We start from the raw sequence: 24,966 nt of genomic DNA, 5'->3' as shown, positions 1-24,966 counted from the left end.
GATTGAGACGTTGATGGGAATAGAGGAGGGGAAGATGACATGTGAGAGGTGGTTTTAGCTAAGTGAGATGCTGTGGTTTGAGGAGAGATAAAAGTTGATGGAGGAGTGTGAGTGACAGAATCATATTGAATGTCGGAGGTGGCACTGACTTGGGAGTAAGTGGAGGGAAAAAGTGGAGTATTAGAATTATTGGGTTTTGTTGCATGGATAAATGAGTCAAAAGTTGACAGAGGAGAGATGGAGTGTGGGTTTTTAAGGGGAAAGATGTGAGTAATAAATTCAACATGGCTTGAATGGTAGAGCTTACATGTGATAGGATCGAAACATTTATATGCAGATTTGGAGGTTGAGTAGCCTAGGAAAGTACATGTTTTGGATCGGGTTTGGAGCTTAGAGTTGTTGTACGGACGAGCCACGGGTAACATAAGCAACCAAAAGGTTTGAGTTTTGAATAGGTAGGTGTAGTGGCAAACAGCATAGCAAATGGAGATTTGTTATCTAGGATTGGAGTGGGAAGCCGATTGATTATATAGGTGGCGGTTTGAAATGCATGAAACCAAAAAGTTGACGGTAGATGAGCATAGTGGAGAAGGGCAAAGCCTGTTTCAACCACATGACGGTGGCGACGTTCAGTGTTTCCATTTTGCTCGGGTGTGTGAGGCGTGTATAATGTGTGATTCCATTTGAGATAAGATAAGGTGTAAGGCCGACATATTCACCACCATTATCGGTGAATAAGGAGGTGATAGGTGTCATAAAAAAAATTCAACTAAAGATTTAAATTATGGAAAAAGAGTCGATACACCGACTTGCGCTTCATAGGGTAAAGCCATACGTATTTAGAATAGTAATCAACGAAAATAACATAATATTTAAATCCATCAATTGAAGTTTGGACTGGTCCCCAAACATCCGAGTAAATAAGTTGTAATGGTTTGGTTGCAACAAAGGAATTTTGTCCGAACCTAAGCTTATGGCTTTTATTCAATGAACAAGAATTACAATGAAAAGACTCATGTGACACTACAATGAAGTCCTAATTTAGTAATTAAGGACTTGAAGACTTGAAGACTTTGAACGATAGGTGTCCAAGTGTGTGGTGCCATGAGAGAAGAGAGCCCGTTGTTGTTGCATTAAGTTGAGGAAGGGATTTGGATGGTCCATAGTAAACGTTGTTAACGTTCACTCCCCGCATGAGATGCGCCCCCGTGCGTAGGTCCTTAACAAGAAAATGAAATGGAAAAAATTCAACAGAAATGAGATTATTGCGCAAATGAGGAACAATTAACACATTATTTAATAGGAGAGGATGTGAATTTGTGTGAATCGTTGTTTAACCAGTGTGTGTAATGGGAAGGGTTTACCATCACCTAAGACGATCTCGTCCGGGCCTCCATATTCTGAAAGAACGGGCATGGAGGATGAGGTTGCTTGTGAAGCGGTATGGCTAGATGCACCGGTGTCCCACATCCAGGTTGGGTTCATGGTTGTTGGGTAATTAACCATAGAAGCTGAGGACGAGTTTTCATGACCAGTGACATTTTCTTCTTTTAGAAAACGACCAAGTTTCCTGCAGTCCTTCGTCTCGGGGATGTTGCAATAGTGACAGTAAGTGTTGTTGCGAGTTGGCCTGGTCACTGGTCGAGCATACCAGGATGATCTGGTGTTGGAAGCATAAGCAGGGGGTTGGATCTGGTTGTTCGATGGTCAGTAGGTCTAACATGGGACCGAGGAGTATGACGTTGCGTCTGGTTGACAGTGGCAATGACCGGGACGGCGGTCGTCTCTTGTAATGTTCGTTCATGATCAAGGAGTTTGTCAAAAAGCACCGGAAAGGAGATGGTAGTGTCCCGTGCTTTTAGGGCAGCAACAAGATTGGTGTAGTCGTCGCCGAGTTGGTTCATGATGTGAACCACCAGATCTTCTTCGGTGACAGGGCTTTGGGAAATGGCCAAGGCATCAGAGATGGATTTCATATCATGCAAAAACTCAGTAACGGTGCGAGATCCCTTGGGATTTTTGGCTAACTTGGACTTGAGGGAGATGATTCGTGACCGAGAACCGCTCGCATAGCTAGAGTTCAGAGAGTCCCAGGCTTGACGAGTTGTTTCGGCGGAGGAAACGACTGGTTGGATCTGGTCTGAGCAACTACCAAGTATAGCGCTGATGACCATCTGATCCTGACGAAACCACTGGACATAGGCTAGGTTGGTTTTCGTAACATGACCAGCGACAACGGTTTTCGGAGGTGGTTCGATGAGACCAACAATATGTTTGTCGAGTTCAAGACCGATAAGTGATGACTGTCGTAAGGGTCAATCAAAAACCTAAGTATGCTACGTAGATAGCGTAAGTAGGGTATCGTATCCACGGGGAATTTGTGGTCAGTGTCGCGTTTTTAACTAAGAACTAAATTAACTAGATTGGGGGTTTTTGTGAATTTGATCATAAAAACTAGAAAGCTAATTAATAAAGTTGTAATCAATACGAGAAAGAATAACCTCTACCCGGAATCCCAATTACCCGTTTAACATCAAAACCTGTTTTCTGATTCAAAACACCACATAGACATGGCCTCGGAATTAATGAATTTGATTAGTTAATAGGGATAGTTTTTAAGATTCACTATGCAACCTAATAACCCATTTGTTTGTATCAACTACCCACCGATTTACTAACCCGCTAACAACGCAAGGAAGTTGCGAATACGCTTAATAAACGACAAGTAATTCAAACACAAGAAACGTTTACCAATAATCCAACACAAGTGGTCAAGCTGTACCAGTTACAAGAATCTATAAACAAAGTTCAATGCAAAACAAAGCAAAAGTTCATCTGGGCATAAGTCACGAGGAATTTAGCCGCACATGGTGATCTTCGCCGCTTCGGTTGTCATCCCAAAGAGCTCCAACTTCATTGAATAGCTTGAATGATGATAGATGAAAAGATTGATATGCTTAATTCGTCCCTAATGCTCGATGTGTGACGGCTGAAACACAATTGTCGAATGTATATTGATCCCCCCAAAAGTCACCGACTTCCCTGTATTTAATCAACTTGCCATCCAAATAATTCCATTTGAAGCCTCCAATTCTATAACCCAACCCACTTTTCTGACTTGTGGCCTACATTCTTTTAACTCTTTTGTCTTTTCTATTTCTTGTGTAATGGGCTCCCAACACATAAATTCGATCAGCTTGATAATATGGCCCATCATTATCTCTTAAATTTGCCAACATATAATAATTTGAAAGTCCACCAATTCAATATGCAAATTCTCTCGTTTCCTGCATTAGACTCCAAACAAACAACATTAATGGCTATTATAATTTTAATGTACATGATCTTTTAAATTGCAACATTTTCATATTTAGTTCTTTTGTTATTATTATACAACCATTAATTTTAAATACTTTCTCTTTCTAAACCTCAAAGATATAAAACACTACAAAATAATATACTTTGAACTAGTATTGGTGCATTTTTATTATTTTTAGTATAAAATAGAATGTACCGAAAATGCACCGATCAATAAGGGTTGAAAGGACTTGTTTGCGCCATGAGGGAAAGTTGTCGGAGGTTAATTTGATAGGAAAATGGGTTGAGGCAGTTATATGGATGATTTGAGAAGCCGACTAATACTTGCAGAGAAAAAAAAGGAAAAGGATCGAGATTTTGTGAAGAAAACTCGTGGGTTGAGGCAGTTATATGGATGATTTGGGAAGCCATAGAAATGACTGATACTGGCAGAGAAAAAAAAAAGGAAAAGGATCGATTTTGTGAAGAAGACTCGTGAGAGTTAATAGGCTCTAGATACCATATTGAAATCAGCACATATAATTTGGTAAAAGACAATTCTCTACATTGAGAACAATAATATTTATAATTTGTACAAGCTATCAAGGAGCTAGAATCGGAAATAGTTACAACAAATATTGACTTCCTAAAGTGCATGTGATATATAATATAATATAATTATTTACTATAATCATTTATCTCTAATAAAAGACCCTATATTTTTTTATAAAACAAGAAAGTTGAGTGACCTAAAATATTAATATAAGAGCATGGTCGTAGCATTTTTAGTTATATGTGTACATATTATTTAGAAAGTAACTTTTTATGTATGCATGTTTTGTATTGTGTTTGTATTTCTAACCGGTTTAAAAAAAAATATCATGTTATGTTTAAAAAACATATCATGATATGTTCTAAATGTACTAAAATTAAACATTTTGATCGGTCTATCAAAGTATTAAAGTATCTGCGAGTTGCATATTTGTTTAAGCAAAAAAGTAATTACATCTACCATCAATGAGGTGGTGGTTCATTGGTAAAGGCAAAATCTTTAAATACCTTGGGAGAAAAAGATCTTGTGTTTAAGTCCCACAATGACGGGAATAAAAGAAATTTGCCTTTCAAAAAAAAAAAGTAATTTACATCTAAAAAGTCGAGGTGACACTTGTGACCTACGTACACAACACAATACAGTAAATGAGCTTAAAGTCTAAAACATAACTGATATGTTTTAATCAATCATAAATGTTTTAAGCTATTGAAAGTCGCCATCTGGAAAACCACATATTTAAGCTTAAAACTCAATGATCACCTAATTTGGTTGGTAACATTTCTACGTGCACTATATGTAATAAAATGTTCAACAACACATTCTTGGCAGCGTCTTAAGTGTAATTACAAAAATGAATAAACGGAATGTTCGGGTATGATTCTATCTATGCATTCAAGAGTACTCTTCCTTAATTCATCGTGTGGCCATCTTCGTCTTCAAGAAGTGACAATAATTCCTCATAGTCTAGTAGGTCCCAAAGATTGTCATCAGTAGCAGTCTCCTCCATGGATCGATTATAACCACCTTGCATGTTGACTAGTGTTTGACTATCTTCTTGGTAGGTGTTATGAACGTTTGTTGAAGCTGACATACATTGATTCTGATCGTAATGTTCACACGTTGAGCTCCCGGTAAAAGATTGAACTTGTTCTTGATTAGGGTCTTGAAATGTAGCCGATGATTGCATGGTGATTAGTGTGGGATTGGTGTTTGATCCCTGACGTTGGTCATGACCAATACGCAATGCTTGAGCACCCATCACATTGTTGTGAATAACAGATTGATGGTTTGATTGAAACATAGATCCCAAATGTTTAATAGTTTCATGATGTTGAACTCGTTCGCTTGGTTGATTTATTTCGGAATTTGTTGACACTTTTGGTCTCTTTGCAGGTTGATTTATTTGGTTTTGTTGTTGAATTGCCTCCTCTTGATTCCTTGTGTTCTGAACTTGTTGATCCGGCTGATTGTTATGATTAACACTTTGGGTTGAATGTTTCTTGTATATCTTACACAATACCCAATCCGTCATCTACAAGAATAGAACAAAAGTTGGTCCAAAACCAAATGATAGATAAAAGGATAATACATATATGTGTTGAAATGGTTTCCTCTTTATTCACTCTGCTAATACCCTTAGCCCTATAAACGTATCAAACGGTTAGTGAACTGTTCGCCGGATTTGTCCTGTCCATTCTTTTTCGTTTGTAAACGTTCGCTTATGTTTGTTCATTAACATTCATTTATGTTTATTCATTTAAATTCCTTAATATATGTTCATTTACGTTTATTCATTTAGTAGTTATTAGTAATGAGCCCATTACGTTTACGTCCTTCCATTTATTTATTTACGCTAGTATAGAATATTGATGAACCAACATAAACGAACCCGAATACATTCACTTACCTAGCAAACGAACATGAAAAAGAAAGTCGGTTTGTCTAAGTGTTCATGTTCGTTTGGTTAAGTTAAACAAACGAACATGAGCAAGTCTCGTTCATGCTCGTTTTGGTTCGTTTATAGGCCTAAATACCCTTGCTAACCAACGAGATTGGTTAACTTGCAGCTTGCGTTAGATAGGCGCTTGTGGCCTTCAAGATCAAGTGATCAGCTTATGACAGGAAATAGTAGAAATAGTAAATATACCTTGTTGGAATGGCTTCCATTTGGGATATTTAGATTATTGCAAGTATACTCGTACATTAGCCATTCAGTCTTTTGATCCTTCTCGTCATAAAAAGCTAAAGGTCTTTTTGTTCCAAGCACTCGTCTCGTCACAAAATCATACACCTTCGTATCTTTCTGGGTCGACTTCCAATACCCAAAGTCCTTGGTTCTTCTATTCACTCGTGTCCCCGTCTGGTGTTTTCGCTCTCTCATTGTAAAAAAGTACCATATGCCTTCACACGACCGGTAACGTTCTATTATCAACAAACCGTTAAGAAAGATTAATTGATTAGTGTAACGTGTTACGCTACTAAATAAATATTACACTACTAAATAAATATTACACTACTAAACAAAGAAGTATCAGTCGTCGGTAAAGCAGTCTATCAATATTTTATCACAAACCAAATTACCATGACCATATTTTTTACAGCGGTTTACCAATGGTATTTCGTTGGTAACCACCTTTACCGACAGAATACTAGTGTATTTGGCCTACGGTGATACTTCTTTGTTTTATATATTATGAAAGATGCATGGTAGATCGGATTATACTTCACATACCTGTAAGTTCGTTAGGGTGGTGGCTATAAACATGAACATCGTATATCCGACATCTGGGTTGTTCGCCTAATTCAATCTTTCGTTTAAGGTAGTAGATGATGAGCTCCGAGTCGGTTGGACAAAAGCGATAACCGGGTTCTAAAGCATCATCATAATCACGCAATTCTTGTTGAATGTATGGAACAATTTGTTGGTCTTCGGCCATTTACGTCGAGCACAGGGTTTTAGAAAATTTGGAGATTTGAATGCATGAAAAAAAAAAGTACTGCTTTATTATATATATCCGTGAAAAGAAAGCAATATATAAACTATGAAATTTTTTATCCATTTTGAAGTCTCAGATTTTTTTGTGAAAAAAAAAATATCTATAAGTCTAATAAATGATGATAAATATATTTCTTATTCAAAATCGAATCACTTAGGTTGTTTTCTTTTCTTTAAAACCTATTGAAGGTCCCTTTTCTCGGAGGATCGAGAACAAACCTAAACCTTGTTATACTAACCTACTAGCAAGTGCGGAATCCAAGCTAGTAGGCAAACCGAGATGAAGCAAGTAGAGAAACAAACACACAAGATTTCACCGATTAACACCACTGTATTAATACGTATGAAGGTTCCGGTTACAAGCACAATGTTTACAATCAGTTTGCAAACTCTCAAGAGTGTGTGTGAGTTTCGGACAGAACTCTCTCAAACTTCCTTTCTGTCTGTGTGTGTGCTATCTGCCTGTCCTTTCTAAAACTCAACACTGCATGGGTATATATATACCCAGCCTAGCATGCCTGATCGAAGGATCTGATAGATGGTCCGAAGGATCATCTATCGAAGACCAAGTATTCGAAAGATCATCAAGGACCTCGAAAGATTACCTTTCGAGGTCTATGATTCGAACCATATCTTTCGATGAGGTCGAAGGATCCACATTATCCTTCGACCTCTTATCCTTCGACACAGAACATCTTTCAACTGTTGACTAAGTCAAACCAGGAGGACGGTTGACTTTGTCAACTTACAGGACTGACAAGGACATCGTTTACATACAGACCGAATACAGACAAAGTACAGACACAAGTGCACCAACAAACTCCCCCTTGGCTGTAGCTTTGTCTTTATCTTCTATAGTTGTAGACGCGTCTCGAACTTCGACGGTCTTTGGTCTTCGAGTTACCAAAACTCTGATGTCCTTTCAAGTCTTCAATGTCGGAGGATCTTCAAAGTCTTCACGTCTTGAAAGCAGAGAGTGTATCAACAAACTACCCGTATCATGTAGGAAGTGTGTTGACAAACTCCCCCTTAACATAAGCTCCCCCTTGAGTTATGCTCGTGAAAAGACTTTATCTTTATGAAGTGAGATCCTTGTGGTGTTGATGATGGCCAGCGGCAACTCGATCATCTTCATCAGTTGAGTGCCTTCTCGTTGTGTCTTCATTCCAAAGCTTGTCATCGATCATGTTCTCCTAGCCTTTAGAATCTGCACATGCAAGAAATCTAAACGCATAATGAGAACAACTGCTTGGAATATAGTATACACAAATGACACACGAATGACCATTGTCACAATCAAACACCGTCCGACAGTTTGAAAGTTTAATAAATTTATCAATTTTAAATTTTAACTTTCAAAATCTGCAAATTTTGACCGTTTATGAAGATTTAGTCAGTTCGGTTTTCAGTCAGGTTTCAGGTAACGAAGACTCGAGCTCCAACATCGTACGATCGAAAATAAAGTAGAAAGAAAATCTTTTTGGCTTTTATAAAGTTTATATTAAAACACTCCTAAAATCTTTTTGGTATTTTTGAAAGTAAAAGACAACAATTTAAAATCCTTTGAGTGTTATCAAACGACATCACCGCTAATGTCGTGCTGATATGCACCAAACGACGAAACTGTTTTAAAAGAAAACAATAAAAGTTAAACAGTAAATAAATAAATATATACAAACATTCTTTTTGCGAGTTTCGAGGGTAAGAGAATCATATCAGTGTACGGTCATGCCAAAACACTCTTGTTGTTCAGTTAGTTAATATTAAGATAAGCATCCTATAACAATTATCGGTATTGTTGTCCACTTAAGCTCAACTTATCAGATGTAATCATGTTTAGAGGATACGTTAATGTATGATTTATACTTACCGACCGGTGTTCATCCACATCACGACACATTCCCGTATCAAGGTATGCACGAGGGTTCATCTTACCGGTGAGTATACCGATTATCATCTGTTTGACCGTATAAATTGTGAGATACTCACTTATTTTGAATTGAAAACAAGTCCTTTGTGATATAATCACTTATTGATGAGGAACTTGATTTTCGTATGCATGAGGGCACAGGTGCAAGTCCGTGAACAGGTCAGTACTTCCGTACAGCAGAGAGACGAACTTGACACCCGGATAGATGTGATATTTTATCACTTATTTGTAATGGACATGTGATTGTTTATCACTTATTGAGGTCGAATGCAGTATGCAATATGTACACGTATGTATAGTATCATGGAAGATCTAGACTTGCGTCCCCGTTATTTTTCGGTAAAAGATACAACCATGATACCCAGATGATAAGCAGCATAAAGACCGAATATCTCAGAACCTCGGCAATCTATCAAACGAAATTTCGGTACTAAGACCATATGCCAATGAATGGTTCCCACCTGGTCTTCAGTCGATTAAGATTTATATCACCCTGCACACTTTAAAATGATTGTGAGCCTACCGATACATCTTATATAGAGCTGCTTATCGTTTTGCATTTAAGGTTTAAAGAGGTTTGGATAGACCACTGATGTACTATCATTTTCTCTTTTGCTCGCCAGGAAACTCATTTTTGTTTTTCTATTGTTTTTGTGTTTTTGAAAATTTTCGATGTTTTTGGATTTTCTGATTTTTGGATTTACTCCCCCTAAAATCAATAAACTAAGAGAAATTTAAAAACACACAAAGATATTTTCAAAAATGATTTTCCGATGTTGGTTTTACTCTTGTGCTTGACCTTAATGCCGTTTACCAAAATTAAGTTTTATCAGAAAAGATTTAACAAATTTTGGAAAAGTGAGTTGGCATGTCGGTAAGCGGTGCGGACCATGACAACATTGATGAGTTTCATATTGAAACAATCACGTGTGAGGTGATATCCGAGATCAACGTGTCAGATCAAAGAGTGCTGTTTGAGATAATAATAGTTCACAAAGTAGCTCAAATATCGACAAGTAAAGGAGAGATTAAGAATTTAGAGGCGTATCCTGCAACTGTTCCGTGCATTGCAAGGAATCTAAGCAGTCTCCCAACTGGATATCCACCCGGTGTGGACTTCAAGGTCGAATTTGCAACTACTGAAAAGTCTCTTGACAGCAATAAAATCATAAACCTCCGGGTCCGGCTGGTCTTCCACATTGTACCCGCGAAGGTCTTGACTTTCTCTTTCAGAAATGGTGTGCGGATGTTCAATCCATGCAAAGGCATCGGCACACATTTCACTTCATTCGTTCCTAAGGACCCGATCAAAAAACCAAAATGACCAAATTTTTGGCACGTTCTTCATTTGGTCGAATTTTGCAACTTCATTCATCCAAATTTTCTTTTTCTTTTCTCTCTCTCCATCAAAGGCAACAATTTCTTCTGTCGCCTATCTTGTGCAAGGACATTCCACTATCAACAATCCTAAGACTATCAATAGTTCCTCCTGGAACTTCCTGCACACTCACTCAGAGATTAGTTGGAGAGTGGGACCCAAGCCATTGTGGTCTTGGGTCTTCCATTTTCATCAATGACAATAACTTCTTGTCTTTGATGGTTTGTAAATTGTGATGGTCCCCCTGATTCAGTAACCGATTTAGGTTTCCATGTCTGTTTTGTTTTATCAGTGTCATTCTTTAAAATTTTAACTTCATTACAGTTTGAAGTTTTTGAATTTGTTGATTTTACAGAAACAGATTGTTTTTGAACCACATCGGTTTTAATTGCTTTTTCAATCCTTTTGACCTGTTGGCGTTTCTGCTTCTTCTCCCTTTCTTTTACAAGTCGGGGATCTTGTTTTGTGGAAACAGAAGGCTTACGGTCAGTCTTGCCACGGGGATCATCAACCTTCCCTTTTTGTTTATGAAGATATGGACAATTTCGAATTATATGTCCAATGGTTCCACACTCAAAACATGATCTTCGTTCAACATACCTCGAAGAATCATGTGTTCTCTTAGCCGATGATGTTGAACTTTGTGAACCCGAGGTACTAGGCTGTGAACTGTTTTGTTCATTTCTTTTCAAAACAGTAGCTTTCTTGACAAAATCTAAGTTAGATTTATTTTCAAACGTTTCAATTTTGTCCGTTCCCATCGATTTCACAAAGTTAACATTTTTCTTCTTCCTTTGATTCGGCTTCTTCTGGACTTGAGCCGGTGCCTTTCCTTTGGGCTTGGTGTGATTTTGCTGTTTTGGCATTGCTGGTAATTTCTTGTTGCCAAATTGTTTTCGAACTTCAGCCTTTGGGATTGGAGGACACTGTGTAACTGTAACATGTGGTCCTTTCTTCCCCAAAAACTTACTTGTCGAATTTTCAAAGACTTTATCGATTAAGGATTGATTAACGTTCTTAATAGGAAAATCTTTGTCTGAGTAAATTTTATCATCACCAACCAAAGTGTACAGCAAGGTCACACTCTCCGACTCCTTCTCAGACGAGGACTCAGTTGCAACAGTCTTAGCGGGTGTGGCAGGGGGATCACATAGAATGTGATTCTCAAGAGGTATGTCCTCATTTTTGACTACCGCATCAGACTTTGCTGGAGCAGCATCATCAGATTCATCATCTGAAGAATCAGCATCCTCAACCTCAACTGGAGGATCCTGTTTCTGTTCAGCAGTTACAGATGTATCTGCTGACACATCCGAATCTGAGGATACTTCTTTCTGGTATCCGAGTCCTGCTGCAAACTCCTTCACATCAAGAGGAACAGATGGTTCGAAGAACACTCTATCCTCCTCATCAGGCATAGCATCATAATTGTGTCTGACTGGTGGTGGACATTTTTTGTATCCTATGCATGTGACATCCCGTTTTTCTTTCTGAACGTCAATGATGTGATCCAACACATAGCTAGAGCTCAAATAACTGTCTAGCTTAAGCTGGATCGCATCACTTTCAGTTTTGACACAAGCCATTTCCTTTTGCATCATCTCAAGGCGAGATATATACAAATTAATGTCCGTTTGTTTTCTGGAAACCATTTTAGTCAATTCAGTTTTATCTTTCTTTAATGTCTCAATCATTGACTTAAATTCTTTTTCATGGTTTTCATAAAACATATTGGCTTCTGTGCACTTTGAAAGATCCACAGTCAACTTCTGATTGTGGATGAATGTCACATCATATTTTTCTTGCAAAGCCTCGTGTTTGCTTTGCAATGCACACCACTCAGCATTCAAGGAACCATGTTTGTCTTGCAAGTCAAACAAACTAGCTTGTAAAGCATCATGTTTGGCTTGCAACTCAGACATGCTTGCCTCAAACTCAGCACATTTAGCCTGCAAGCTATCACAGTTATCACAGTTTACAGCAATGGGTTCATCGACACATACCTGACTTGAGGAACTGTCGACATTAGCCATAAAGGCTGAATGGAGAGAAGACGAAGTACAAGCAGCTTGATCCACCAGAACAGATCTTCTTTGAGTTTCTGCTGCAGCTTCCTCCAGAAGTTCATCAATATCAGCATCAACTGAGACACCAGATGTCTCACCCATATTCTCATCGCCTGACCTAGATGAATCTTCATCAACACTCCTGCTGTACCCAGAAGAGTCTTCATCCTCAGAAGATTCACCACCACTGGCGGAAGATTCTCCACCACTGGTGTTAACTACATCCTTCACAACTTGAGCAAAGCAAGCTGTACCATTAGGAGCATCACCACCAAACTGGATTGACCAGTCGCAACCTTCATCCATCTGAACTACAAGTGCCCGGTTGGCTTGATTGTTGACAGGCACTAATGTACGTTCATTATTTCTGTTCTGGTTCTGCTGGTTGCCCTGGTTTCTGAAGGGGTTCTGGTTTCCATGATGTGATGGCTTTGCACATTCCCGTTTAAAGTGACCCCGTTCACCACAGTTGAAGCACTTTACAGCTTGCTTATCGAACCCATACTTGGTGTCTCGCTTACTTTCCAAGCTGGTTCTTCCAGTACTTTCCATCCAATCCTTTGCTCTTCTTACAGCACTTGCAAAGGCCCACTTGATATCCATCAAGTCCATCTCTTCTTTATCTATCTGCCGATAGTCTTCCTGTGTCAGATTAATGTTGCCAATCTGACCTTCTATCAACCCACAGTACGCGCTCACTATAGTGTTAAGTAGCTCCATGTGTTCCTTGGCTACTTCTACACTGACTTTGGAGAAGCTTGAAGTGTCGAGCTGTACTGTATTTGGCTTTGATTGTTGACCAGCAGATGATGTTCCTCCATAACATGCACGTTGTTGTTGAGCAGGAGGAGGTGGAGGTGGTTGGATTGGATTTCCAAATATGTCTGTGGTGGGAGGTGGCTTAACAGGAACTTGTATTGGATTGCCAAAACAATCTGTACTTGTGACAAACGCCGTTTGAATTGGAGCATGTGAACCAGTTCTTGCAGACGAAGAGCTGGAAGTTCCATAATACACTTCTGGATTCTGTGGCAATGGAACTCTCTTCGCCTTCAATGTTTCCTCCTGATCCTTGTTTTCCAAAAGCTGCACGAAGTCGTTTAAACTTGTAGTTCTCAACGCTCCGTTATACTTAAGGATTTCCAAGAAACTACTCCATTGAGGAGGTAGGGCATCAGCAAACTTCTTTACCACCTCTGCTTGAGTTGTTGTAACTCCAAAATTGTTCAACTCAGTAAGCAGGTGATAGAAACGACTTGTCATGTCTCCCAGAGACTCCTTATCCATGCAAGCGAAGCTGTCAAATTCTTTCTTGAGCAGATCATGACGCAACTGACGTGTTGCTTCATTCCCTACTCCTCTTGTTTTCAACCCGTCCCACAACTTCTTAGTTGTCTTGAAGCTGACAAACTGGTGATAAATATCCTTGCTCAAAGCCTGGGTGAGAATGGCGTATGCTTTCTTTTCCAGATCATACGTTTTCTTTTTATCTTCGGGAAGATCAGCAAATGACGCAGTCTCTGAAGCAGCAACCTCTATGGCTTGATCGAAATCTGTGGTGAAACGTATCCACAGTTCCGTATTTTGACCAAGAACATATGTTTTAAACCTCTCAGCCCATCCTGGATATTCATTCAAACTCATCAGTTTTGGGGGTCGATTCAAACTTCCTGTTTCGCTTTCGCTTAATAAGATACTTTGTACACTCGGAGTTTGACCCGTTACTAATGCCCATTGATTTGATGGTAAAGCATTTGCTTGTGAAGATGTAGATACTGGAGATTCGGCCCATGATGGTGATAGACTTGTACACGTGTATTTTCCACTATCAGGAGCCGGTGTACCCCACCATGAAGGAGTAACTCCTGAACTTGTATATTTACCACTGTCTGGGGCAGGATTCCACCAACTCGGATTCATCTTTGACAAGAAAAATAAATTCTAAGTCAAAGTCACGAAGGATGATGGCCACCCGAAAGATCACACAGCCGAAGGATCCTGGTCGAAAGATTTGAAATCACAGAAACTAGTTAACAATAAACTGACCACAATCGAAAGATCAACTATTGTTCGAAGGATCAACAGTACTCGAAAGATTACTGTTGAGTCTTGAACAATAATTTCGAAAGATTCAAGAACTCGAAGGATTCCCTTTTGAAAGATCCTTATCTTTCGAGTCGAATCCCTATCTTTCGGACACTTATCTTTCGAATAGCTAACTTCCGAAGGATCACACTTGTTCGAATGATCAACAGTGTTCGAAGGATCACTGTTGACTTTCGAGCACTGGCTTCGAAAGACTCAAAATCTCGAAAGATTCACACTTGAAAGATCCTTATCTTTCGAGATAAAACAACTATCTTTCGAAAGGATTCCCTAATCGAAAGATATGTTTCGAACTTCGAAGGACTACTCGAAAGATGTTTATCTATCGAGCTGTCACTGATCGAAGGATGGTCTTTCGATGTCGAAGGATATCTTTCGATGTCGAAGGATATCTTTCGAATGTGCACTGACACACTGACACAGATGTGACGGGTTGGTGAAAAGGTGATGGGTTGGTAAGTCAACTTTCGGCAAAAGGGTATGGCAGACTGTACTATCTTACCAACCACAATTTTCAAACAAGAACTTACCCAAAATGGTAAATTTAACCCAGAAACCGGTGACCGGAACCTTAACCGGAATATTGCCGGAATTCACCAAATCACTCAAAAACAAGTTTTCAAGTTACCCAACCCACTTTAAACACTCCCGGTTAGTTTAGACACGTTTTTACTCAAAGAAAATGCACGAAACTAAGTAAAAACAGGTGTAAAACCAAGTGTTTCAACACACCAAAACTTGTAAAAACCCGGTTTTAAACAAGGTAAAGAGCCAAGCTCTGATACCACTTGAAGGTCCCTTTTCTCGGAGGATCGAGAACAAACCTAAACCTTGTTATACTAACCTACTAGCAAGTGCGGAATCCAAGCTAGTAGGCAAACCGAGATGAAGCAAGTAGAGAAACAAACACACAAGATTTCACCGATTAACACCACTGTATTAATACGTATGAAGGTTCCGGTTACAAGCACAATGTTTACAATCAGTTTGCAAACTCTCAAGAGTGTGTGTGAGTTTCGGACAGAACTCTCTCAAACTTCCTTTCTGTCTGTGTGTGTGCTATCTGCCTGTCCTTTCTAAAACTCAACACTGCATGGGTATATATATACCCAGCCTAGCATGCCTGATCGAAGGATCTGATAGATGGTCCGAAGGATCATCTATCGAAGACCAAGTATTCGAAAGATCATCAAGGACCTCGAAAGATTACCTTTCGAGGTCTATGATTCGAACCATATCTTTCGATGAGGTCGAAGGATCCACATTATCCTTCGACCTCTTATCCTTCGACACAGAACATCTTTCAACTGTTGACTAAGTCAAACCAGGAGGACGGTTGACTTTGTCAACTTACAGGACTGACAAGGACATCGTTTACATACAGACCGAATACAGACAAAGTACAGACACAAGTGCACCAACACCTATTTTGATGATTTATATTTTGACTTTTGAGTAACATGACCTAAATATTTCATGTAACAAACTGATATTTTGAAGACTTAATTATCTCTTGTAACAAACTGATATTTTGGATAATTTATTTATGGGTAAATTACACTTTTCGTCCTTCATATTTGTATCGGATTACAATGGATAGCCTTTAACTTTATTTATTACAGTCACAATCCTTTATTTGGAAAACTCGTTACAACTTACGTCATTTAACACTAACCTAGTTTTATTTTCCAGTTAAGTCATATCACGTGATTATTATGTGAGGGCATTTATGTCCTTTTACCCTGATTTCTCCCACCTTATAAAACCCCTCTTCAACCAACCCCCATCACCACCGAATTCACCCACCACCACCACATCTATCTAACTCTTTCCCTCCCCCTATCTGCAGATTACCATGACCACTACTTCCATTTTCCAATCACCACTACTACTTCCATTGACACCCCTAATATCAAATTAACAAATTCAATAAAATTGAAAAGTAAACCAGTCGCACATTTGATAAAACTTCTGAACATTTGCAAAACGAAACCACAAATCTGTACAACACGCAGAAACCCCATACAACCCCACACAAACCCCAAACCAAACAAAACAGAAGAAGAAATGAGAGAAATTGAGAGGGTAGAACAGAAGAAATATTGATGATGATTATGATTAATAGGGTAGAACAGAAGAAATGTTGATGGTCAGTGTTTCTAGAAAAATTAGGGTTAGGGTTTCTTCTCCAGTACTGCACACGTTTTCCAGCGACTGTAACAAGTTCTCCGGCCAGCCCATTTTCATACATTGATGGACGCCTCCCATGGTTCAGGGGTCACTCCATGGACTTTTGAAGGTGACATTTTGGTAATGTTACTTGATCAAGTGACATTTTTTGTAATTTTTCCATGCTAATCTGTTATAGTAAACGTTTGGTTTGCTTTTCCGTTTGTTTTTTTTTTTCAAAGGCTTTATTTATTTATTTATCATTTTATTAAGTATTAGATTTAGTTTGTTAATATTTTTTGTTCTTTTTGTTGTTAATATATAATTGTTACAAATTATATATTATCTATAAAACTTCTAAATAACATTTAAAGTTCTAAATAAAATTATGTTCTTGTGTATGTTTGATACACCCAATAATAAAAAAATGATAGTCAATGTATGATTTACGCACATTATTTGCATAATTACGCATGGGTTTGGTTAACCCTAATTATGCACATTATTTGCATAATTACGCATGTTATATTGGTGATCGCATACCGTCGTATGTTAAGAGTCTTTTGTATATAAACCTTTCACTATATATATAAAGCCAATTTTTGCTAGCCGCTCAGGTCCTTAAGGAGTCTTTAATTCTCAGGAACGACCTCCCTAAGTTAAAAAAAAAAATATAAGGGCCCATTTACTAGCCACACCGGCCTCTTGAATTCTCAAGGGCGGTCCTAGGTAAAACAATAAGGATACCCCTGAATTTTTCTTCCAGTTCCGCCACTGACCTAGACGATGGAGATCTTAGACTAAGTGAGTGCTAGGCCAGACTTGTTGTTGTTTGTCCCATTAGACACGTTCAGTTTGTCATTTCACTGGCAACAAGTTTGTATCATTAGACACATTCTTTTTTACTGGCTCCAACGAAACTGAACAAAATTACCACTAGTGGCCGGATTCTATATTTATTGTTTTGTGTGGTTGTCGTTGTTTAGATAAATTAAAAGAAGTTTAATATAACTTGTGAATGTAAATAATAAAAAGAAGTTTTTATTATAAGTTACAACTTTTGGTTTTAAAATTGAAGATGTTAATTTGACAAAACCATAAATTAGTAACAGTTTATTAATTAATATCAAGTTTTAGATTAACTGTAAGTGCAGTTCCTGCCGGGTAACTGTCGCTTATCAGTTCTGGTCAACCAAAGCAGAAGTCCAAGTTAAAGTCAACCATAACGAAGAATTCAAGACCACATGAAGACCTGCATTGATCGAAGGGAAGTTGTTAATGCACTTTGGGTGAAAAGTGCATGGCTTCCAACATTTAGGGTCTTTATTGAACAAGTGTCTAAACTTAGTCCCTAAGAAGTTCCTAGGGAGAATTTGTCCCCAAGAAGTTCCTAGGGACAACTTGTCCAAGTTTTGGGAGAACTTCTGTCTGAGTTTTGGTGGAGAATTGGTTTGTCCGAGGTTTAGTCCCTAGCCTATATATATGTGTGTATTGTGTAGATTAGGGCAACGATTTAGAAAAAGCTTGGTGCAACTCTTGTAGCTGGGTGCACCTCTCCCACTCGTTCATCCTTCTGTGTGAATTCTAGAGAGAGAGAGACTATGTGTTAGTGAGAGAAAGCTAGGGTTTAGATCTTTGTGATCTAAACCAGCTTGTAGATGATGTATACTCCTTTGGTTTGTGTAATCTGTGATGACTGATTCATCAATAAAGAGTTCATCTTCTACATTTTTCTATCTTGTTCTTCATATTTTGTTCTTCATGTCTTGAATCAAGTGCAATGTTTGATGTTCGTCATCGATCCAGTGCTTTCACAGTGGTATCAGAGCATGGTTACCGATTCAGAATGGTCTAACCGCCATCCGAATCACCATTGCTCTTGATTTGATGTTTGTTTCCGCCAAACATCTTGAAGACTTGAAGATTTTGGAGAAAAGTTGAAGAGAATGAAGCTGTTCGTGGTTGTTTTGTTCTCCAAGTTGTTGCAGATGTGAGGTTTGATCCAAAAATTGCTCTGTCCAAGTTTTTCTTAGTGTTAAACTTGTCTGAGTTTTAAAACTCTGTGTTTGTTGTCTCCGGGGTTTTTGGTGAACCAGTGTGAAGTCACACTGGGGAGAGTCCGGAGATTGGTTATTGAAACTTGTCTGAGTTTTCCACTTTTTTCATCAGTCCGAGCTTTAACTGTTGTAAACTGGCTCCGAGGTTTTAACAAGTTCAGAGTTTTGTTATAAGAACAGTTTGATGCTCCGAGTTTGTAACACAGTTCAGTCCGATTTTTGAATATCCTCACAAAACTCGGACCTGCATCTCCTCACAAAACTCAGACCCTTATCTTTATCATCACAGGTATTATGTCCGAGTTTTTTTTTTTTTTTTTTTTTTTTTTTTTTTTTTTTTTTTTGAATGTCGGCCGCGTTTTTGAAAAATCCGAGTTTGACTTCTCAAACAAACAGTCAAATCGTTAGTCCGAGGATTAAAGTTTTGTCTGTTCCGAGGTATTTGTTATGTTATATCAGTCCGAAAGTCTAGTCCGAGGTTTGTTTCTCTGTCCGAAGTTTTACAGTCTGCGTAAATCTGTTCAGTTTCTGTTTCAATATCCGAGTTGTGTACTCCGAGTTGTGTACTCCGAGTTCTACACTCTACCATCCGAGTTCTTCTTGTGTGATAAGGTCCGTGTTTAGTTTAGACCGTCTACTCTGAGTTTTTGTACAAACTCCAGTTCCGAGTTGTGTTTAAACTGCTCTTAACTCCGAGTTTTGTTCAAACTCCAGTTCTGAGTTTTGGGAGTTTTGGAATATAGGTTGATGGTCCGAGTTTTACCGTGAATGATATGTCCGAGTTTTGTACTAAAGATCTGATGTCCGAGTTTACACAGTCTGTTTTATTGTCCGATGTTTTGCTGACCAAGTCTTTAGACTTGCTCCGAGGTTTAGATTATAAGTCAGTTTTCCCCGAGTTTTTGATCTAGAAAAACAGTCAAGTCCGAAGTTTTACAAGTCCTTTGTAGACCGAGTTTAGATCAGATGTTAGGCTCCGAGTTTTACCAGAGTTAGTTCCGAGTTTTGAGTCTTAAAACAGTTAGCAGTGTCCTACATTCAGAGTTTTTTAAAAAAGTCTGAGTGTTTATTTTGTCTCAATTGTTCCGTGTTTTGATGTCCCTTTCTGTCCCTTTATGTCCGAGTTTGATCTTTCAAATCCTTCTTTTTGATTTAATCAGTTTCCAAGGTTCATGACTTGTCCGAGTTTCCTAAACTGGTCTGAGTTTTGAAATTTGAATGCAGTTCCGACTTTAAATGCAAAGTCTGTTGTGTTCCGTCATTGAACTGGTCCGAAGTTTTTCAACAAAAATCTGTTAACAGTCCGAGTTTCCATATACAGCGATGGTTCCGAGTTTTAAGAGGTTACTCAAGTTTCTGAGTTTCAGTATTAAACTAAGTGTACCGAGTTTTTAAAGAACCTGCTGTCCGAGTTTTTAAGTCAACCGAGTTTCAAGCCACCGAGTTTTGAGAGCTTATTCAAGCCTCCGAGTTTTAATATAGTTCCTGTCTCCTCCGACCTTTAATACATCAATCAAACTCGGACAGTCTATGAGATCAATTATGGCGAGTTTTACTATGAGATCAATTAAACTATGAGATCTGTTTACAGTGGGATCTGTTCTGAGTTTTAACAATCTCCGAGTTTCACAGGATCTAGTCCGAGCTTCTGTTTTGGAGTTGTTCCAGATCTGGTCAGTTTCTTATCATGGGCTCACTTGAAAGAAGACATGGAAATTAATATTTGTCATTCTTGGAATATAAAAATGATGGGCTTCATTGGTATTTGGGCCACGATTATTATTTTTCTTGGTCTTCGTGCTTGTCTTGTTACTTAAATGGTGAGCCCAAAGTTGTTAAATAAAATGAATGTCGGAATCGCACGAAACTCTTGGTGATGACTGGAATTCGTTTCCAATTCGTTGAAGTTATACAGTGGTTCAGGTGGTTGTTCGGAGGCGCCTACTGACACGGTATGGGTATTTATTAGTGATTTACGGTTGTGCGGTTTAGTTAAATCTTATAGCAGAACGTCGGTATGGAGATCTGTCGGCTAGGTATTTTTGTTGTGAATGGCGGTTAATGGAACATTTATTTTCCGGTCAACGGAATTATTGTAGATGTTGTCTGATAGCAGATGATGTTGGCGGCTGTAAAGTGTCGGCTAGGGTTTTGGCAGTTTTGTGTTTGCATGGGCTAGGATTGAGATGCATACATGATTGGGCCAATGGTGCACTGTCCACATAAATTCCACATTCATGTGTACATGATTGTGTAATCATTCTCTTGGGCCCACTTGCTAAATGTGGGTGATAAGTGCGAAGATCTTTCGGATCTCTTTGCTTTTTCTGAATCTCTTTGTACTCTAAGTACTATTCCGATGATCTGATTCGAGGTTTCAAGAGCTTTCGGGTTTTACGAGTTCCAAATTTTCTAGAATTCCGGGTTACCTGGGGTACCGGATTTTTAACCAAGTTTAGAAGCTTGTGTAGTTCGGAAGTTTCGAGTTGTGCATGTTCCGAGTTTTTCTAGTTACTCCGGGTTACCTGGGGTACCGGATAACTAACTAAGAGTCTGAATTATGCGTAGTTTGAAGACTTGAGGTCGGTTTCGGATTATCGAAAAGTTTTATGGTACTTATGTTGTCCGGATCAAGTGAGGAGGTGAAGAGAATAAGACTTGCTTGGATTTTTGTATTGTTTACAAAGAAATAGGGGGAGTAAAAAATTCTGAAATTCCTGTTTTCTTTGTAAACAAAAGCTCGTAGTGCTACAATCGAAACAAGTTCATGTTCACTGTCTTTGAGATTAACTTAGTGTTAATCTTACCGGTGGTGAAGTGTAACAGCAAGTTAGAGCTAGTGTATGATTGAGTTTTGTCGAGTTTGTTCGAGGTTTAATCAAGTGTTGACGTGATGAAGCAAATTGTTCGTTTGGCAACTAGTTGAAGGTCATGCCTTTATCGTATGCCAGTTAGAGTAGAGAAGATTAGTCTTCTTGGTACCTCTTCCAAGTGGGTGACTGATCGGATTCTCGAAATAGGGGTTCTTACATTGAGGGGGAGATCAGAGACGAAAGTCATCGGGTAATTGGCGGATTTGTGAAGATACGAGATTGGATCATGAAGATTCGAGATGAAAAGATTTCAGACACTCGGTTGAAGACTCTAATCAAGATGGTGGATATACTTTTACAAAGTTCAGTTTGTTATTAACTTATCGAACTGAGCTTCATGTCTTTGTGAAGTTTGAAGTGTTCAAAATTGGGCATTGGAAATCCAATGTTTCTTTCTGCTACCGGTTAGGTTTGAAGATTAATGTATCGAGCGATATTCCTACATGTGGTTGTAGGTCGGTTCGCGTTAATTTGATTCGGGAGTAGTTTGAGGGGGAGGATCTACAGTGTTTGATGTTGGATTCTTCGGGTTTCTCAAAGCAGCCTTAAGTGATCGTCAGCAAGTCTTTAATTAGAAGGGTTGAAGATCGCTGTGCTCTACCTAAAAGATCAAGTCTCAGCCAAAGTTGAAAGCTGACATGATATCTTCAGTTAAAGGGGAGTCTCTAAGTGCAGTATCCGTGATTGAAGATTATCGATGCCACACAGAACTGATGCAACAGTTAAGGGGGAGACTGTAACAGTTCCTGCCGGGTAACTGTCGCTTATCAGTTCTGGTCAACCAAAGCAGAAGTCCAAGTTAAAGTCAACCATAACGAAGAATTCAAGACCACATGAAGACCTGCATTGATCGAAGGGAAGTTGTTAATGCACTTTGGGTGAAAAGTGCATGGCTTCCAACATTTAGGGTCTTTATTGAACAAGTGTCTAAACTTAGTCCCTAAGAAGTTCCTAGGGAGAATTTTTCCCCAAGAAGTTCCTAGGGACAACTTGTCCAAGTTTTGGGAGAACTTCTGTCTGAGTTTTGGTGGAGAATTAGTTTGTCCGAGGTTTAGTCCCTAGCCTATATATATGTGTGTATTGTGTAGATTAGGGCAACGATTTAGAAAAAGCTTGGTGCAACTCTTGTAGCTGGGTGCACCTCTCCCACTCGTTCATCCTTCTGTGTGAATTCTAGAAAGAGAGAGACTATGTGTTAGCGAGAGAAAGCTAGGGTTTAGATCTTTGTGATCTAAACCAGCTTGTAGATGATGTATACTCCTTTGGTTTGTGTAATCTGTGATGACTGATTCATCAATAAAGAGTTCATCTTCTACATTTTTCTATCTTGTTCTTCATATTTTGTTCTTCATGTCTTGAATCAAGTGCAATGTTTGATGTTCGTCATCGATCCAGTGCTTTCACGTTAACGACTAACATAGTTTAGAACGGGGGATTTAAAATTTGATTGTGTCGAGAATTGAAAGGAATTTCAATTAATCAATGACAATGACGAACACAAAGCAAATTTGGACTTTTACTTAAAGGTTGCACGACTTGCGTCATGCTACAAGTCGTCACCCTTATTTTTTTAAACTCGTCTAGCTCTTTCACCACATCCGACCGTGTTATATAAGCACATACAAGGAGCGCTAAAACAACAGTGGCCTTATCAAGTACCTGCTGTCCAGCAACCATTTTCGTGAAAAGCAGCAAGAACTAGTTAGAATATCCACTTCTGAAATACCCACTAAGCAAAGTGTACCAATAAACCACACTCTTGAATTCTGATATGTTTCAACCAAATCACAAAGTATTTCATCATTTTCATTAACATTCAGGGGTTCCCAGTTTTAGTTTCTGTGTCAGTTAGTTTCAGTATAACAATGCATACAATACATGCTGACGTGAAATTATCGCCCCCATGAACAACAAAATAGTTGGTAGTTGCAGTGTTTTCATCACATACACCTCTTGCTTTTAGTAAAGAATCAAATCATGTCAGCTTGGTTGGGTAGACAACAACGTGAGAGTGTCACACCCTGATTTCCCGGTAGGCCCGGACTTCGGGTTTATGCGTGACGATTGATATCAGTAATCACAAAGCACAACAGAAGATGGGATTTTAAATTAATTATTACAAAGTTCCAAAAGGTCAAAAATAATAGACAAACTGATTGTACTTAAAAAGATCCACAGGTGGACCGAATATAATAAAATGAGATTGAGTTTCTCTCTGAATATTCTTCTAGTTTCCATCTAATTTCTTCTGAGCTTGATCCACTCAACGGATTATTTTCTTTGAATCAATTGGTTAACGATTCGGTTCGTAACAATCATGTGGTTTGACAACTTACCCGACACTCTGCTTCAACTCACTATCAATGCAAGCTAGGGCAATCTAAACAAGCCCGAAGCTACTAGCCTAAAAAAGCTTTATCTGTTACCCTTAACACAACTATCACGACCCCTTTATCGATAGTTAAAATGTCAAAAGTGGCATGGCTCCTCAAGAGGTTGTAGCTATGAAAGACTGCATTGAGTTGCTGGTGCACAAGTTGGAAAAATCACTTGAGGAGACGAGTCGACCGAGTTCCAAAGTTTTAGGGCTAGTGATAAGCGACATCCAGACTTGGGTCAGTTCTGCAATGTGTAGGTCCACTTGGAGGATCAAGATTAAACCTACTTCCTTGTTTTATAACACACTAACGAGTGCGGAATCCACATAAGTATGCAAACCAAAACAAAGTAACCAAAGATTCACTATCCTGATTAACTAAAGAGAACTAGTACAAACACATACACACAATGTTTGAACAGACTAACAATGCTCTCTTACTGAAACTGTGGTCTGTTTATATTAGGCCCAACACCCACCAACACTACGAAGAATGTTACTGGGCCTTGAAACATGAGCAGGCCCACGAAGAAGTAATCTTTCGTGGACCTTTCCAACGAAGAACTAGGGTCACGAAGAAAGGTTCTTCGTGACTACCAAAAGGGACGAATAACATATTTCGTGTGAAGGGACTCCCACGAAGAATAGGTTCTTCGTGGGTAGGCTGCAAACAGACACCAAGTTACAGAAAATGATACATAGCAAAACAAACATATAAACCACTAACAGACTACACAAATGCAGCTGTCTTACAAACATCACAAAAGTAAACGTCGTACCAAGTCAAGATAGGAGGATATCTTGACCTGGTCAACTCGACCAAAACAATACAGATGCGTAAATAAAGACCGTACAATTACAGACGGAACTAAGAACAAGCGACAGACACAAAAGTGCACCAACACAATGACACGTGAAGACACATGCTCTTAAGGGTTTAAGGGTGACTCGAAAATGGTGAGAGAAAAAATTATGAATGTCGCACACTTAACCAGCAATGCTTTGGATTTGATCAATAGTTATGCTTCTTTATGCGAGTAGTTGAAGAGGGACCAAGGAAGTATGGGAAGCCTGTTGATACACTTTATGTGGACGCAACTCGGTTCGGTTCGACTCAGTTCGGTTCGACTCAGCTCTGTTCGACTCGTTTAGGTTCGGCTCAAGA

General features: G+C 38.8%; 1 protein-coding gene across 1 annotated transcript; it reads right to left on the bottom strand.

Moving 5' to 3' along the window:
* Window positions 1-4,757: 4,757 nt before the first annotated feature.
* LOC110902068 (NAC domain-containing protein 2) lies at window positions 4,758-6,786 on the bottom strand. Its single transcript, XM_022148808.1, has 3 exons — window positions 6,582-6,786; window positions 5,997-6,271; window positions 4,758-5,381 (listed from the first exon to the last, which is right to left on the bottom strand). Exons 1-3 carry the CDS (start codon window positions 6,784-6,786, stop codon window positions 4,758-4,760), a joined length of 1,104 nt encoding a protein of 367 aa, XP_022004500.1.
* Window positions 6,787-24,966: the final 18,180 nt, after the last annotated feature.

The sequence above is a fragment of the Helianthus annuus genome, chromosome 8, assembly GCF_002127325.2.
Source record: "Helianthus annuus cultivar XRQ/B chromosome 8, HanXRQr2.0-SUNRISE, whole genome shotgun sequence".
In the NCBI taxonomy this organism is placed as follows: Eukaryota; Viridiplantae; Streptophyta; class Magnoliopsida; order Asterales; family Asteraceae; genus Helianthus; species Helianthus annuus.
The sequence above is the reverse complement of the archived record's forward strand: the minus strand, read 5'-3'. Positions and strand labels throughout refer to the sequence as shown.